Source organism: Siphateles boraxobius, unplaced genomic scaffold (genome assembly GCF_051911475.1).
Source record: "Siphateles boraxobius isolate OS27281-9 unplaced genomic scaffold, OSU_SipBor_1 12, whole genome shotgun sequence".
Classification (NCBI taxonomy): Eukaryota; Metazoa; Chordata; class Actinopteri; order Cypriniformes; family Leuciscidae; genus Siphateles; species Siphateles boraxobius.
This window is the reverse complement of record NW_027508722.1, coordinates 10,559,116-10,576,856: the sequence shown is the minus strand read 5'-3', so window position 1 is coordinate 10,576,856 and position 17,741 is coordinate 10,559,116. Positions and strand designations below refer to the sequence as shown.

Below are 17,741 nucleotides of genomic sequence, written 5' to 3'. Positions count from 1 at the left end.
CAACCCATCTTGCAGGAAGGAAAGCACAGCTCTGATCGAGCAAGTTCGGGGGTTCTCTTCATGAAAAGAAAACCAGTGAACGAACAGGTTCCACTTCAACGCATAGAGGCACCTCGTTGTGGGGGCTCTAGTAGAAGTGAATGGTGTCAACTACTGCTGGGGGTAGGTCACCTAGAACCTCCGGGTCCGGTCCAGGGACCAGAAATGGAGTTTCCAGAGGTTTGGAGGCGGGTGCCATAGGGTGCCCCCTCTCTGAGAGAGCAGGTCCAGGGAGGGGCCAGGGAGGGGCTGTCGCGAGGAGCACTAGTTCCGGGAACCAGGTCCGGCTGGGCCAATACGGCTCAACTAACAAGACCTGCTCCTTGTCCTCCCTGACCTTGCACAAGGTCTGTGCAAGAAGGCTCACTGAGGGAAACCCATACTTGCGTAGGCCCAGCTGTGCGCCAGAGCATCCATGCCGAGGGTCCCCTCGGTCAGGGAATAGAACAACTGGCAATGAGGAGTGTCCGGGGCGGCAAACAGATCTACCTGTGCGGTCCCGAAGCGCCTGAAAATCAGCTGGACCACCTGGGGATGGAGTCGCCATTCTCCCGGTAACATCCGCCGCCGTGAGAGCTTGTCGGCTGCACGGTTGAGCTGGCCCGGAATATAAATGGCACAAAGCGACCTCAGATGCTTCTGACTCCAAAGGAGGAGATGGTGGGCGAGTTGTGAAATGCGGCAGGAGTGTAGACCACCCTGACGGTTGATGTACGCAACGGTGTCCATACGGACCAGTACATGCTTGCCTAGTAGCAGCGTTTTGAAGCAGCCCAGCACAAGATGTACTGCTAATAACTCGAGGCAGTTGATGTGCCAAAGCAGTTGAGGCCCCGTCCACAGACCTGAAGCTGCATGGCCATTGTACATGGCCCCCCAGCTGGTGGCAGAGGCCTCCGTGGTGACCACAGAGTGCTTGGACACTTGTTCTAGGGGAACACCTCCCCGCAGGAACGAAGGGTCCAACCACAAGCTGAGAGTTTGGCGACAGTGCCGGGTCACTTGGACCCGGCACGAGCCGCTCTGCCACACCCATCTCGGGACTCGGGACAGTGTTGGAGCGGCCTCATATGAAGCAATCCGAGTGGCGTTACCGTTGCTGAAGATGCCATATGCCCCAGGAGCCTCTGAAACAGTTTCAGTGTTGCTGCTTTTCTGCGTCTGAGCGTGCTCACGCAGTTCAACACTGACTGGACGCTGGCCTCGGGGAGGCGTAATGTCATGTTGACCGAGTCCAACTCCAACTCTTTTCCCAGTTGACCCGAAGCCCTAGGTGGCTGAGGTGACTGTGCACCATGTCCCTGTGTTCGCACAACCGCTCTCTCGACTGGCCAAGAATAAGCCAGTCGTCGAGGTAGTTGAGAATGCGAACACCATGCTCGCACATGATAGCAATGGCCGCCTCCGCAACTTTCGTGAAGCCACGGGGTGACAGGGCCGGCCCAAAGGATAAGACTTTGTACTGATATGCCTGTCCCTCGAACGCAAAGCGAAGAAACGGTCTGTGTCGAGGGAGTATCGAGTCATGAAAGTACGCATCCTTCAGGTCGATTGCTGCAAACCAATCTTGGGGACACTGTTCAGGACACGCAGGTCCAAGATTGGCCGTAACCCACCGCCTTTGTAAGTGTGTGTCGCAGTGACTGCAGCCCAAGACAAATTTCCCCCTGGGGGACATTAAAGTATATTTTATCCTATCTTATCTTTCTTGGGTACAATTAAGTACGGGCTGTAGAAGCTGGTCTTCATATCGGCTGGAGGGACCGACTCGATCACGTCCTTCGCCAGTAGGACTGCGATCTCTGCCCTGAGCACAGGGGCACTGTCTGCCAAAACACGGGGGAACAGAATGCCCTTGAACACAGGGGGACGCCGGGCAAACTAAATCGCATAGCCGAGTCTGATAGTACGAATGACCCAGTGAGATGGGCTGGGAAGTGCTAGCCAGGCTCCCAGACACCGTGCAAGCGGGACCAACCGCACCACAGATGTACCCGGGGTGGGGCAGCGCGGCAGAATGCAGGGACCCGACTCGGACGGTATAGCGGCCCGGAGTGGGGTCTGAGTGTGTGGTGCAACACGTACCTGCTTCCGTCGAAGGGCAGAGTGACCATGCACAGAAGTAAGTCTATTCTGAGGTCCAGAATAGACACTAGATCGGGGCATAGGCGAGGGGAGGGGACTGCACTTCCCTTGAGGTAAGCGAGTCTCAATCTCAGCGCTACCATAGTCATATTCCTGCAATGGGAACATGAACTATTCACAAAAGCTGCCTCAGCGTGCTGAATGCCCAAACATGAGAGGCAACTATTGGCACCAGGGAACAACCGCACCCAGAAACGCACAAGCGGAATGACATCATGAAAAGGACGCAGGGTCATGCGTGTGTTGCTGTTTTAGTTGAAAACAAAAAATATAAAAAAGAAAAAAATAACTCTCTCAGTGCTGAAGCACCATGGGATAGCCGCGGTGTAATCGGGGTACACACTCAAGAGAGGAACGCCCATCGAGACCGACACATACAGACACACACACACAAGCAATGCTGTGAAAACAGCAGTTGTGAGCTGCAATGCTCGCAGCCACCGCTGATCGCGCCTTCACACCAGCACTAAAACAGAGTATCTTCTTTTAGTTGAGTCTTCAACGTTGGAGCAGTCTGCAGAACTCAGAGTCAAACGAAAGTTCGGCTCCGAAGCGAAAGACAATGAGTGCGTGCGCCCGCTTTCTGTTTATAGCCGCACTGCGGGGTGCTTTTCACGCACGCCAACGTTCATTGGCTCGTTCTGTAGACACTCGAAGTTGATAGGGCTCCCTGAAGTGATCCCAATTATGTCGTCACGTCGACGTTACGTCGAACATGAGCGACTGAAAGGGAACCTCCAACTTCTATCAACATACCAGCGTGAATATTAGCTGGCTATTTTTCCTACAGTAGACATAGTGAATGGTGATGGACATGGGGGATTTTGTTAGAGACATAATATTGCTAGCCCTCAGTCATTTAATTTCACAGGTAACGATAACAGCGATTTTTGGTTGTTCATGCTAAACAGGGTTGAACTCAACATGAGGTTATACTAGAGGAGGCAATTTGAACCATTCTATACAGCTTCTCAGCATCTATCTTACAACTGAATAAAGACACAGATTCACGTAAGGAAGAGCGGCTCGCGCCGGGTCCAAGTGACCCGGCACTGTCGCCAAACTTTCAGCTTGTGGTTGGACCCTTCGTTCCTGCGGGGAGGTGTTCCCCTAGAACAAGTGTCCAGGCACTCTGTGGTCACCACGGAGGCCTCTGCCACCAGCTGGGGGGCCATGTACAATGGCCATGCAGCTTCAGGTCTGTGGACTGGGCCTCAACTGCTTTGGCACATCAACTGCCTCGAGTTATTAGCAGTACATCTTGCGCTGGGCTGCTTCAAAACGCTGCTACTAGCCAAGCATGTACTGGTCCGTATGGACACCGTTGCGTACATCAACCGTCAGGGTGGTCTACACTCCTGCCGCATTTCACAACTCGCCCGCCATCTCCTCCTTTGGAGTCAGAAGCATCTGAGTAAAACAACTTACATAGGCACTTTTTTCTGCCTTTGCTTTGAAAATGGATGGGACGGCCGTATCCTTCAGACTTAGTACCATCTTTCTGGGCCCATATTGCATTTTTTCTCACAAACTTTTGCTATGTAGGCAATTACCATGTTTGCTGTAACTTCTCAAACTCAACACAATCCAAAAGCGAAGATACTCGGTGCAGGTCACGCCGGTATTTTGACGGAAGTTGGGGGATTTCTGGTGTTACGTGATCACCCCTATAGTCCCAAGTCAATATCTGCCTAGGAAATCGCCTAGTCTTAATCTGCATTGCTATTTGCACTCGTTGTTAATACGCAGGCCACAAGGAGTAATTAGTTTTTGTTTTTTTTGGGTTTTTTTCGGGGGGGGGGGGGGGGGGGGAGGGGGGGGGGGCATTGGATCCCTTTTACTCACTACATGCTATCTGGCAACAAAGGGTTCCATTCATTATGCTAAGCTAGCGTCGGTGCTGCCAAACTAAGACAATGCATGCACTGAGACAAAAATGCGTTTGCCCACCTATCTAAATGTAGGGGAGACAGTGAATAACCCCTATTTCAAAAAACTGTGGCATGTTCCTTTAAATGCACATGGTAATAGAACTGAAATGACAAACAGGTGATGATGAGTTAATCAAAAAAGGAGTCAAACGAGGAGTGGGAAACAGTAACAAATTAAAACAGGTAACTGAGAGAAACAAATGCAAAGTTCATGAAAACTAAACTTGCAGTTTGTGACATTATAACAATGTCATGGCAATTCATATATATATATATATATATATATATATATATATATATATATATATATATATATAATATGAGGTGGCTTATTCGTACGAATTCGTAATTCATTTCTGTAAGATTTGTCAGGACTCCAGTGATGTGTGGGTCCTAATCGTATGAATTAGGACGTGGTGCAGTCCTCTGAAAGTAGACCTAGAAGTTTTTTTTTTTTTTTTTTAAGTTTGTTTGTAGTTTTTAATATATAAGTATACATATATGAAAGAGATTGCTGTAATATGAGTAGAGATTAAAATATGTTAAACTTCCCCCCAAAAACAATCTAGATGTAAAAGTAAGATGTGGAATTACTTTAATTATAATGCAAAATTTAATGTGTATTGAATGTAAGGGTTTCTCAACTCCCAGTTATTCAGTCATTCTTTGTGCAGTTACATAAAAAAAAAACCTTTTAAAACTTCTTAACACCGCCAACTAATAACTATTTCAAAAGGTAAATTCTATCAGCATTCTGATTCACTTTACAAAAGAAGCCATAATTAAGCTTAACATTTACAAGCTTCCATGCAATGTACAATATACACACATAATGTACTTAGAAAAATATAAAGACATTTGCAAAAATGTGCATGTAGATTAAATAAACATTAAGTTTGAGTGATATGTCAAGGAGGTTGAGGGATTATTATTTGTACACTAATCTAATCTAGTTCTGTCATTCTCTCAGCAAACTAACACATAACACAAAAGCTTTCTGGTAATTCTCAGTATTAGTTCACTGCTAAATTCCCCAATGTTAAGTCACTATCAGCATTCAGTGCTTTGCCAAAGAAATATGGAATATCTCAGTTTTTGAGACTGTTTGGCAGGTCTTTCAACTTTAGACATAGCCAGCTGATAAATCATGACTTCAGAACTGAGAGAAAGTAAAGCAAGATTGATACTGAACCTGCTGACGTTTCTCAAACTCCAGTTTGATGGGTGATTTTATACAGTTGCAGGTGTCTTGATATGTCTGCTTTAAAGCCAGTTCCATCAGGTGTTTATGGTATGCTCCTGCCAAGTTCCCACATATGAAAATTATGATATTTGCCAGGATCTAGAAAAAATAAAAAATAAATAAAAATTAATAACAGTGGATATCATGTAAATAGGATGATACCACAAAAAAAAAAACCTCTGCACTATTTATTTATTTATTTGTCTGTTTGTTTGTCTGTCTGTCTATCTATCTATTTATTTATTTTTGTCAAAGGGTAAAATCTACCAATGTGAATTACTACTGAAGTTCAGATTTCATTGCTTCCGCTGATGTACACAAAATGATCTTTGGAACATTTTAAAATAAAATGGACCATCATATTTTGACGTTTACAATAAATGAAATTACAATTATTATAAATTATTATTTTTGAAATTGTTATGCTGGTGATATAATTTGTATTAAAAAAAATGCTATTTCATAATAACTGTGTCCTTTTAGTATTGTAGGATTGTGCAAGAAATCAATTTCAAGTCCAGAAATATTTCATTGACACCAGCTTGCAGCATTTCTCATACAACACTTCAGCTGTTTAAATTTTCCATTCCAGTTTCAAAAAGCTCTCGTAGAATGATTTTCGACAAGAGCTTTGCTAACCCAATCAAATGTTCAGCATGGAGGGGACTTTGGTTATTGTAGTCAGTATTAGCAGCAGAGAGAAGTGCTTAAGTCCCCAACTTTTTCTACTGTTAGTGTTCACTGTTCACATCTCTTTTTTTTCTCTCTCATTTTCTCTTTCATAGTTCCTCGTTCAATTACCACCCCAGTGCTAAAGTCCTTTCGTTTCTTCATCTTTTTCAATCTCACTATTCAACAGTCGGATGAGAACAGTGCTTCAAAGGCTTAGCTCCATGAGATATTTTTTAATTGCTCTTGGACATTCCTTTCGTTTAGGTCACTATAGAAATACTCCTAAACTCATCTAGGCTGTCACACTTTGGACCATGAAAACTTCAAAAGGCATCAGCCGCTGACATGGATGGAATGAAAGAAAAGAGTCAGCCACAGTCAGAAAGACAACGGCATGTGTCAATACAGAGTTGGACTCATGAAAACAATATTTTGTGACTTTAATTTTTTTTTAAATTACACAAACAACAAATCAAAATTGATCTGAATGTGATTCTGAATTACTTATTTGTTGCATGGTATTTCTGTGTTCTTTTTTTTTTTTTTTTTTTTTTAAATGAAAGTGTATACTGTCTTTTGTGGGTTAAGGTGAGTATTTTGTATAGTATGAATAAATATAAATATCACCTGAATTTTTAAGATATTGCACTAAACAGTGGGAGTATTGCACTTACAGGCATATGCCTTGGGAGATATGTTAACTGTTCAGAGCCTTGGGAGATGCCTTGGGAGATATGTTAACTGTTCAGCAGCTCCTGTGGCAAGTTGAACTTCCTCAGCTGGCGAAGGAAGTACAGTCTCTGCTGTGCCTTTTTCACAGTGGAGTCAATGTGATTGTCCCACTTCAGGTCCTGAGAGATGATAGTGCCCAGGAACCTGAATGACTCCACTGCTTCCACAGTGCTGTTCATGATGGTGAGTGGGGGGAGTGCTGGGCTGTTCCTCCTGAAGTCCACGATCATCTCCACTGTTTTGAGCGTGTTCAGCTCAAGGTTTTTATAACTGCACCAGACAGCCAGCTGTTTAACCTGCAGTCTGTAAGGAGACTCGTCACCGTTTTGGATGAGACCGATGACAGTGGTGTCGTCTGCAAATTTCAGGAGCTTGACAGTGGGGTCTTTAGAAGTGCAGTCATTAGTGTACAGGGAGAAGAGCAGTGGGGAGAGAACGCACCCTTGGGGGGCGCCAGTGCTGATTGTGAGTGTCTTGGATGTGTGTTTCCCCAGTCTCACTCGCTGCTGCCGGTCCATCAGGAAGCTGGTGATCCACTGACAGATCGAGGATGGCATGGAGAGCTGGGTCAGTTTGGCTGTGAGAAGACCAGGCATGATGGTATTGAAGGCCGAACTGAAGTCCACAAAGAGGATCCTTGCATAAGTCCCTGGTCTGTCGAGATGTTGCAGGATATAATGCAGTCCCATGTTGACTGCATCATCCACAGACCTGTTTGCTCTGTAAGCAAACTGAAAGGGATCCAGCAGTGGTCCGGTGATGTCCTTCAGGTGGGCCAGCACCAGTCTTTCAAAAGACTTCATGACCACAGACGTGAGAGCGACAGGTCTGTAGTCATTAAGTCCAGTGATTTTGGGTTTTTTGGGGACAGGAATGATAGTGGAGCGTTTGAAGCAGCAGGGAACTTCACACTGCTCCAATGATCTATTGAAGATCTGGGTGAAGAACGGGGCCAGTTGGTCAGCGCAGCCGTGCACGAGCGCAAAACCTCACAACACCCGCCCCTGTCAGTGATTGGTTGGAACACTTTATTTTGGTTTTGAGTGGTGGTTGTACCCATTTGTTTTTGTGTGCAGATCTCATAGCCTAGGCTGCCTACAGTGACGCGGTTTTTGGACAGCATGCTTATGGGGCGGGCAGCTAGCGGATCGTTAGGAAAGATTAGACATTTATTTTTGGGCCTGAAATCACTGATACAACCTTTAAGCTTAGGTTGAAAATTTTCAAATGTGTTCACAGCAGTTCACTCAGCCAACCAAAATGTTTATATCAGGAAAAAAGAATTGGGAAAAGGAGAGGGTGAAAAGATGGGTAAAATGGGAGACTATTTAGTGGACAGACACTTTTTGTGTCTATAGCTGAATATGTTATAGTTTTGATGACAGCATTTACTTTTAATAAATGCATTACTAGAAAAACTGCTGTGCTTCATTATGCAGTGAATATTTAAATGATTTGTCAACATAAGAGTGTTTTTAGTGCTGTGTAAATTGTTTAGAGTGCAACTACATTCATTCGAAGAAATATGTCAAATCGATTGAGAAAAACTGTAAACTTACTCATTTAGAAGCAGCTGCTACTGAAGGTCATGACTATTGAATTTTCATGACCTCGCAGTATGATTTAGGACAGTTTAATTGAATGTGGATGGTTTGTTAGTAATGCTATTTTATTGCTATTCACTTCCCATAGTTTCGCTAGATGTTATGGCTTTCCGGGGATTGCATTTAGCTCCTGAATCTGACCCATAACACAAGCAAGTAAAAGGGATTGCTACTTCCTTAAGCTTTCCTAATACCTTTTTCAAAATCAATGAACAACTCTGAGGTCATTCCTCAATTTTCACACCACACTAAAGCTGAGGCTTAGAATATTTTCTTTTGGAATCTATAAGCACACATGCCCAGATTGTGGTTAATCCCGAAAAACACATGGATTTTTGTCTGAAGCTCATTAAGCAACTGCGCTCTCTGCCTCTTCACAGATGTTTACTTAGACACATGCAACTTAAAGAAATCTTAAAATCAAGAGGACGAAAAACTTACTGAAGGGAAAGAGCAATTTGATTGTATGAGTATTTGTATGTATTATTACGTTAAGAATGGTTCTGCACGTAAATTTACTTACGTTAATGGCACTATCATTTGGTTTATCGATCACTTGCGGAGTATTTTATTTTATTTATTTTTATTCACTAGAGGGATTCTATAGGGCCTACCTGATTTCAAGGGCTCAAATTGATTAAAGAGAGGGTGAGAACTATCTTCAAGAATAATCCTCGCCTTCTTATTTGCCATTTCAGCATAAAGTTGTACTTAAGGCTTCTGTGGTCTGCCAACTATTTTGCCTGCTATTGACACAATTCTGGTGAGTTTGTTATTAGATCTATAGTTTAAGTGATCATACCAGGCTGGGAGATGAAAAGTTATTACACTCTCTACAATAGATTTGTACACAAGTTCTAAAATATGCTGACTAACTCCAAGGCCACTCAGCTGTGTAAAGCCCTATTCTCACGGGATTAGTATTATCTGGGGACCTCGTGTGAATTAGAAACGACCCCGCCAAATCACAGAGATGCCGATTCGCACAGGACTAATATTATCACAGGACCTCGGTGTTCGGCGAAATATGGTAGGTCATTTGCGGGGGAATTTTTACTTTACAAATTACAGACATGGCCGATTCGCAAAGGATTATGATCACAGACAACCTCCGCAATTATTACAGTTGACTAGAGGTCACCAGGTAATACCTATCCCGTGTGAATAGGGCTTAAGAAGAAATTAACGCTGCAAGCATTTTTTTTTTAATGTACTCCTGTTTGATCGATTGCTCCTGTCAGGGTAGGAATTATGTAATTTTAGGGGCAAGGCCATTTGGCCTCCACCTTTTCTTTTTTTTTTTTTTCTGGGGTGGGGGGGGGGGGGGCACCAAGTCCCTATGACAGGGCACAAAGGCCATTGAGTACAATTCGATGGTTTTCCCATTCAGATTCATACCATGGTACCATGGTAATTTCATGTGCATCATGGTGAGCCTGACTGGCATTACTGCAATGGATTCAGAGAAATCAAATTGTGCAATTTACAAAAACACAATTGCATTGGGAAATGCACATGTGCTGGTCTGCAATGTATTGTCTATGGAGGCCTATACTGTGTTGTTTGTTTCGTTTTTTCTTTTTAGAAGATAACTGAGTCTTTAAATCTCCTTTATAAATGCTTTACAAGGCATGAATAGTCCTCACGTTAGATGAGCTCACAAAAATAGTTAACTGACTACTACTAAATGCTTTATAACTACCTGAATTAACTCCATTTACTTACACTTCCTAAGTGATCTTAGGAACCACTGACAACTCTTAAAATACTGGTTTGTAAATAATGAACACTTCATAGAGAAATTATTAATTAATCATTAACGAAGTATGAAAATACAATTATTAAACACATTATAGATATGCTTATAAATCAAGAAAAAAAGCATTTATAACTGTATTTATTATGTATGTATGTATTTAAACTGCTTATTAATGTCTATTAATGCTTTATAGATGATTAATTAAAAGCGCTTTGGTGGCCATTGGGTTTGTGAAAGCGCTATATAACTGCAGTCCATTTACCATTTACCATTAATTAACTTTTTACTCATGCTTAACTAATGATTAATAGCGTGCAGTTATTATACAGTGTTACCAACAACTTTATAACGATCAGTGGTCTAAAAGTCAACTCTTCAGGCTCAGAGCGGGTTTTACCGTGGATCTTGTGTAGGCGGTTTTACATCAATGTCAACTAAAGTAGCTAACATTAGCTAATGTTACTGAGCTCGCTAACATTAACGTTAGCTCAATTGAACAGTTAAACTTACAGACAGCTAACATTTCTTTCAGCTCAAACTTTTTTTTACCTAATTTTATTGTTTCCCTATCACTTGCATGAGCAATGGAGAGGCGCCATCTGTCCAGAAGAGGCAGACTTCAAAGAAGAACGAGTCTCGCTTTCTTTTGACCCAGATATCAACAGTGATGTCCATTAGTTTCCGAAGTGTTTTACCCACGTTAAATGTCTCCGTTGACGTTTCATTAAACTGCTGATATAAAGAGTTTTAAGTCTGGAACCAAGGCAGCCAGCAACGAGATGAATCGCTTCATTAAGGAAAACATGGATTCCAATATGTACTGTGACATTCTGAAGCAGAACATGGTGCCCTCCCTTCAGAAACTGGGCCGAATGGCATGATAATGTCCCCAAACACACCGCCAAGATGACAACTGCCTTGCTGAGGAAGCTGAAGGTGAAGGGGATGGAGTGGCCAAGTATGTCTCCAGACCTGAACCCTATTGAGCACCTGCGGGGTGTCCTCAAGCAGAAGATGGAGAAGTGCCATGTGTCTACCCTCCAGCAGCTCCATGATGTCATTATGGAGGAGTGAAAGAGGATCCCAGCAACAACCTGTGATGCTCTGGTGAATTCCATGCCCAGGAGGATTAAGGCAGTGATAGATAACAATGGTGCTCACACAAAATATTGACACTTTGGACACAGTTTTGACATGTTCACTTAGGGTGTACTCACTTTTGTTGCCAGCTATTTTGACAATAATGGCTGTATGTTGAGTTATTTTCAGAGGAAAGTAAATGTATACGGCTAAAAAAGCAGCACATTGACTACTCTAAAATATATCCAAGTTTCATTTCTATAGTAGTGTCCCTTGAGAAGATATACTCAAATGTTTGCTGAAATTTGAGGGGTGTATTCACGTTTGTGAGATACTGTATATATATATATATATATTAGGGGTGTAACGATTCACAAAAGTGACGGTTCGGTTTTCCCACGGTTTTGACGTCTTGGTTCGGTTCGGTTGGTTTAGAAAGCTAAAAAAAAAAATAAACAGTGGTTTAATGAAAAAATGGTGTATTCGTCTTTAAATTAATTTCAATTACAATTAAACATTTTGCAAGGATTAAAAATCTGTTAATGCTGTAAACTATATAGGGAGCCGCACATTATGTCAGGATACAGGCTCGGAGACAGAGGTAAGTGAATGAACATAAACTTTATTTCGTCACATACAAGGTGCGTGTTCAAAGGTGAATAGAAGGAGGATACTCTGACGTGTAGACTTTCAGGTGAGCAGGTCCTCTTCAGTGTGCTTTACATCAAACTAACTCAGTTCTGTGATACTTGCTTTCTTTCAGGTTATCCATAGGTGAACGATATTCACAAAGGATACATGGGTTCAGGACCGGGCAGGGACCGTAGCGTGGATCCTGAGGACATCAGAACATGGATAGACAGGTTAGTATACTAAAGGTAAGTATACGTTACATTACTTGCTGCTGAATGACACGGAGAGTTTCTTAGTGACTGGGTTTGGGCCTGTTCCTGTTGGAGCCTGACAATGACTGAGGTATCCGTGAGAGTTTTATAGAGCTGGGTGATGAGGTAATTGATTGTAACCAGGTGCAGGTGATAATTTAGGGGAAAGTGATTGCAGGTGCGCCAAAGAGGATTCTGGGGACTGTAGTGCAGAAATAGATGGTGACCCATGACAGTACCCCCCCCTCTCCGAAGGCGCGTCCTCGCGCCGTATAACATCCAAAGGGGTGGGAGGGTGGGCGCCCTGGAGGCTGACGAGGGCGTGGTTGCACAGGACAGGAAGCCTCCAGGGTGGAGCTGGCAGCTCGTGGGACCAGGGTGGAAACGTCTGCGGATGTGGCCACGGCGGAGCAGGCTGTGGGTGTGACCAAGGCGGAGCTGTCGGACCTTCGGGCTTCCAGGGCGGAGCTGTGGGACCCTCGGGCGTCCAGGGCCGAGCTGTCGGACCCTCGGGCGACCAGGGAGGAGCTGTCGGACCCTCGGGCGTCCATGGCGGTGAGGACCCTTCGGGTGGCCATGGCGGTGAGGACCCTTCGGGTGGGCGCCCCCCCAAAATTTTAATGGGGAAATTGACAGGAAAGGGGGGATCCGGCAGCAAAGAGGGTCTTGGGCTGGGCAGGACCAGCGGAGGATCAGTGTGCTCTGGTGCAGGATCAGCGGGCTCTGGCGCAGGATCAGCGGGCTCTGGCGCAGGATCGGATCAGCGGGCTCTGCCGCAGGATCAGCGGGCTCTGGCGCAGGATCAGCGGGCTCTGGCGCAGGATCAGCGGGCTCTGGCGCAGGATCAGCGGGCTCTGGCGCAGGCTCTTGCTCGAAGACTGGCTCTGGCTCTTGCTCGAAGACTGGCTCTGGCTCTTGCTCGAAGACTGGCTCTGGCTCTTGCTCGAAGACTGGCTCTGGCTCTTGCTCGAAGACTGGCTCTGGCTCTTGCTCGAAGACTGGCTCTGGCTCTTGCTCGAAGACTGGCTCTGGCTCTTGCTCGAAGACTGGCTCTGGCTCTTGCTCGAAGACTGGCTCTGGCTCTTGCTCGAAGACTGGCTCTGGCTCTTGCTCGAAGACTGGCTCTGGCTCTTGCTCGAAGACTGGCTCTGGCTCTTGCTCGAAGACTGGCTCTGGCTCTTGCTCGAAGACTGGCTCTGGCTCTTGCTCGAAGACTGGCTCTGGCTCTTGCTCGAAGACTGGCTCTGGCTCTTGCTCGAAGACTGGCTCTGGCTCTTGCTCGAAGACTGGCTCTGGCTCTTGCTCGAAGACTGGCTCTTCCTGGGACTCAGAACTGGACGGGACCAGCACATCATGGGACTCGGAACTGGACGGGGCCAGCACATCATGGGACTCGGAACTGGACGGGGCCAGCACATCATGGGACTCGGAACTGGACGGGGCCAGCACATCATGGGATTCGGAACTGGACGGGGCCAGCACATCATGGGACTCGGAACTGGACGCGGCCAGCACATCATGGGACTCGGAACTGGACGGGGCCAGCACATCATGGGACTCGGAACTGGACGGGGCCAGCACATCATGAGGCTCGGAACTGGACGGGGCCAGCACATCATGGGACTCGGAACTGGACGGGACCAGCACTTCATGGGACCCGGAACTGGACGGGACCAGCACTTCATGGGACCCGGAACTGGACGGGGTCAGCAGCGAAGGAAACTCTGGGCTGGAGGAGGAGGTAAGACCTGGGACTGAGGACCGGAGAAAGGAAGCTGATTTTAGTGCTGATCGCACGGATTTGAGCGGTGGATCCGCCATTTTTGCCCCCAGGTCCCTACTATTAGAAACCAGCTTCCTGGCTCGGGGCCACACGGGAGTCTCAGGCTGAACAGCGGGGAAGCGAGGAACCCTTGGGGCTGGCTCTGGCGGGTCGGCGACTGAACTCCGGATGATGACGGGCGGCGTGGTGAATAGAGAGTGAGCTGGGTTGATGGTTGCCGAGACGTGACGTGCAGACTTGGGAAGACTGACGTGGATTTCGGGCTGAATGTCTCCCACGGAGAGTGAGGAACCACACACCCACAGCGTACGGCCAATGAATTTGACCAAAGGGAGGTGGAGATCTCCCAACAGCAGCATCTGGGCGAGAGTATCGTCCAGCCCACTCCAGAACTCACATGTGAGAGTTTCCTCATTCCAATTGAGGTCCTGAAAAAGATGGAGATAAATCCCTGCGTAGTCTTCTAGAGACCGGCCGTCTTGTGGAACACAGAGTTCGTGATTCATCTTATGTCGGTTTGGTCAAGCCTTCTGTCAGGATACAGGCTCGGAGACAGAGGTAAGTGAATGAACATAAACTTTATTTCGTCACATACAAGGTGCGTGCTCAAAGGTGAATAGAAGGAGGATACTCTGACGTGTAGACTTTCAGGTGAGCAGGTCCTCTTCAGTGTGCTTTACATCAAACTAACTCAGTTCTGTGATACTTGCTTTCTTTCTTTCAAGTTATCCATAGGCGAACGATATTCAGGAAGGATACATGGGTTCAGGACCGGGCAGGGACCGTAGCGTGGATCCTGAGGACATCAGAACATGGATAGACAGGTTAGTATACTAAAGGTAAGTATACGTTACATTACTTGCTGCTGAATGACACGGAGAGTTTCTTAGTGACTGGGTTTGGGTCTGTTCCTGTTGGAGCCTTGACAATGACTGAGGTATCCGTGAGAGTTTTATAGAGCTGGGTGATGAGGTAATTTATTGTAACCAGGTGCAGGTGATAATTTAGGGGAAAGTGATTGCAGGTGCGCCAAAGAGGATTCTGGGGACTGTAGTGCAGAAATAGATGGTGACCCATGACACATTACTATAACATTAAAGGTTAACGACAGAGCCTAAATTCAGATGCTATTTATTTTTTAGATATAATAATCAACACCCAACACATATGAAAACATGTAAACTGAACATAAGGCAGTTTTTGCATTAACTTTACTCTAATTTGTTATTGAAATATAATAATTTACACAGTTGCTGTCATTTTCATGAAAGATATTTTAAACGTACATTAAATAATCAAGATATAATTAACAGGTTAAGTAAATTATAATATATAGGATAATATAGTGCATTTATTTAGTGCAAGAGTTAATTTCTCTAGGAACCAACATGTTGTGGACACTGAATCACTTGCCTGCTGAGGTAAATATAATGCTAGTGACAAGCTATGCAGTTTTATTGACGTCTTTACGCTGATGAAACACTGATTGAGCGATTACACGAGTTATGATGCCTTTCAGTAAGTATACTGTATTTTTCAACATACCTTCAGGTGTCCATTCATGTTTATTCTGTAACTGAGGAAGAGATGATCGCGTTTACTCGCGCTCCGCGCTGCCACTTGAAATGAGGAGCTAGTACAGTGATCTGTCAGGCAGGCCACATCAAAGAGCGCCAAAACGGCATTTATCGTAATCGTCCTAGTTGGTGAACAATATGACTATGTGTGCCTGGGCTACCACGCCGAATGGCTTAACTCTAGTGGCCTATGACCATGTGTGCCTGGGCTACCATACATATACAAACATATACAATTAGAATGCACATTATGTGTGGTTTTAACAAATGATAACACATTGCAGGCTAATAGAGATGAGAAAAGAAACGCCCCACGACCACCTGAGCAAACAGTAGGCTATGATGATTTAGTATAATTTGATAATCGTCACTGCCACTGCTGGACCACTGTACAGTACAATCCATATTGTACGTTTCAGAATCTATCCAAATGTACAAAAATATACGGTTTGAACATGTAAAATGTTACGTATTAATACCTACATATTAATAATGAGACCAGGCTGGGAAGAGAGAATTCAAAAGGCCAAGTCAAGTCACCTTTATCTATATAGTGCTTTTTACAATACAGATTGTTTCAAAGCAGCTTTACAGAGATAATAGGAAAATAATGTTGTAATAATATTGTTAAATATAAAATTAAATGTCCCCAACGAAGCAAGCAAAAAGCCAATGACAACAAAGGCGAAGAAAGGTCTGAATTCAAAACATCCTCCATGTCTCCAAAAGAATCAAATATTTGTAAATTGCTCTCATTTTATTCTGTATTTTTTTCCAGAAGAAATTGTATTGCTTATATGTTGCTCTTTCATAGCTCCGTGGAGTTCTCCTCACAGTATGATATTAAAAAGTAGGCCTACTATTGTAAAATGTGAATGTGATTAGTTTTAGTGTGCATGTGAATAATGTTTAAACAATTTAGATGGACACAGACACATTCAGTACAATACAGCTTTTTAGGTATTACAAAGAGCCTTCTACGAAATCAATGAAAAACTTTGAACAACCTAATTTTTCACAACATATTAAAGCTGTGGTTTACAATTTTTTTTTCTTTTGCAATCTAAGGAAGAATCAGATTAGAAATGTTTGAGTTCATAGGTAGATCTCTTGACTTTTGAATAAAGATTTCGGCAGATCTTGAAAATTAGAGGGGAAAAAAGAAGAATAAAAAACCCATAAGCCAGGCCTGTGTTTTTTTTTCGGTTTAATCTCAGTGTGGTCTATGAGAAACAGATTCCATTTGTGGAATTTAATGATCTGAAGAAGCACATACTGCAGCACTCTATGGACAGCACGGCTTCTGCCCTTGTGTTAAATAATCTGGACAAGCGGAACTCGAAGGAAGCAAAGTTTAATAAAATCTACAAGCAGGTCAGAGTATGGGTACACTTCCCAAGGGTGAGCTTGTCACTCTGAAGAGCGCATTAGCATTAAATCACAGCATTAGCATATTACCCATTGGGCTCAGAAAGAGGATGTATTTCTTTACCAGCTGGATGGATGGATGGTTGGGTGGATGGAATGATGCCTGTGAAGTAATCTATACTTAATACTTTTGAATGAAATAGTAAATCTGAATTGTTTTTTTTTTTTTTTTACTATTCATGTAGACTTTTTGCAGTCTATTATTGTGGCAAAAGAATGAACATAAACCATAATAAACAACATGCCATACAAAACAAACAGCATAGGCATAATTCGTTCTGGTGAAATAAAAAAAAACAAAATGCACACGAACGTGTCGCTCTTGGTGTACAATCAATGATGTACATCTTTTGGTTTAATGAAAAAAAATACAACACCAGGGCAGATTAGAACCCAAGAACCTCTATCACAATTAACAAATGTTCTACCACCAGACCAGTAACGAGTAAAGTAAGGAGTATGCATATTTGGTGTGCTGTCTGCGAAAAGGGCTCGAGCTCGGAATTTGGCCCAAAGAACCAGGAGTACTCCCCCCTTGGGACAGGAACTAGTCCAGAGTGAGGAGTTGGGGTGGCGGAGGGATGCCGAAAAACTGAACTGAGGTGAGAGAAGGCTATATTTCGGATTTCTCTCATGCTGATTTGTTGGATTATCTGAACGTGTTCCTCCCGAACTTTGTTAATTAAACTTCATATGGATTCTGAAGATTAGATTACAGTGCACAAATAAAAAGCTCTATATAAGACTGTATTTACATCTGATGCTGATGATTACTGCTGATGCTTACATTACCATAAGCCCCCTTCACACAGCGCGTTGATTCCAGGAAATTGATGGGAAATTGCCAGAATGCCTTCTGTGTGA

The 17,741-nt window shown here is 44.2% G+C and overlaps 1 protein-coding gene across 4 annotated transcripts in view; it reads right to left on the bottom strand.

Annotated features, from left to right (window-relative positions):
- The window catches only part of adcy2a (adenylate cyclase 2a), a 195,058-nt gene that overhangs the window by 67,638 nt on the left and 109,679 nt on the right, over nt 1-17,741 (bottom strand). For all 4 annotated transcript variants that reach the window (XM_077207341.1, XM_077207345.1, XM_077207353.1 and 1 more), the window contains one exon: nt 5,308-5,457. In XM_077207341.1, coding sequence (XP_077063456.1) covers nt 5,308-5,457 — 150 coding nt within the window. The remainder of the gene's footprint in view (nt 1-5,307; nt 5,458-17,741) is intronic.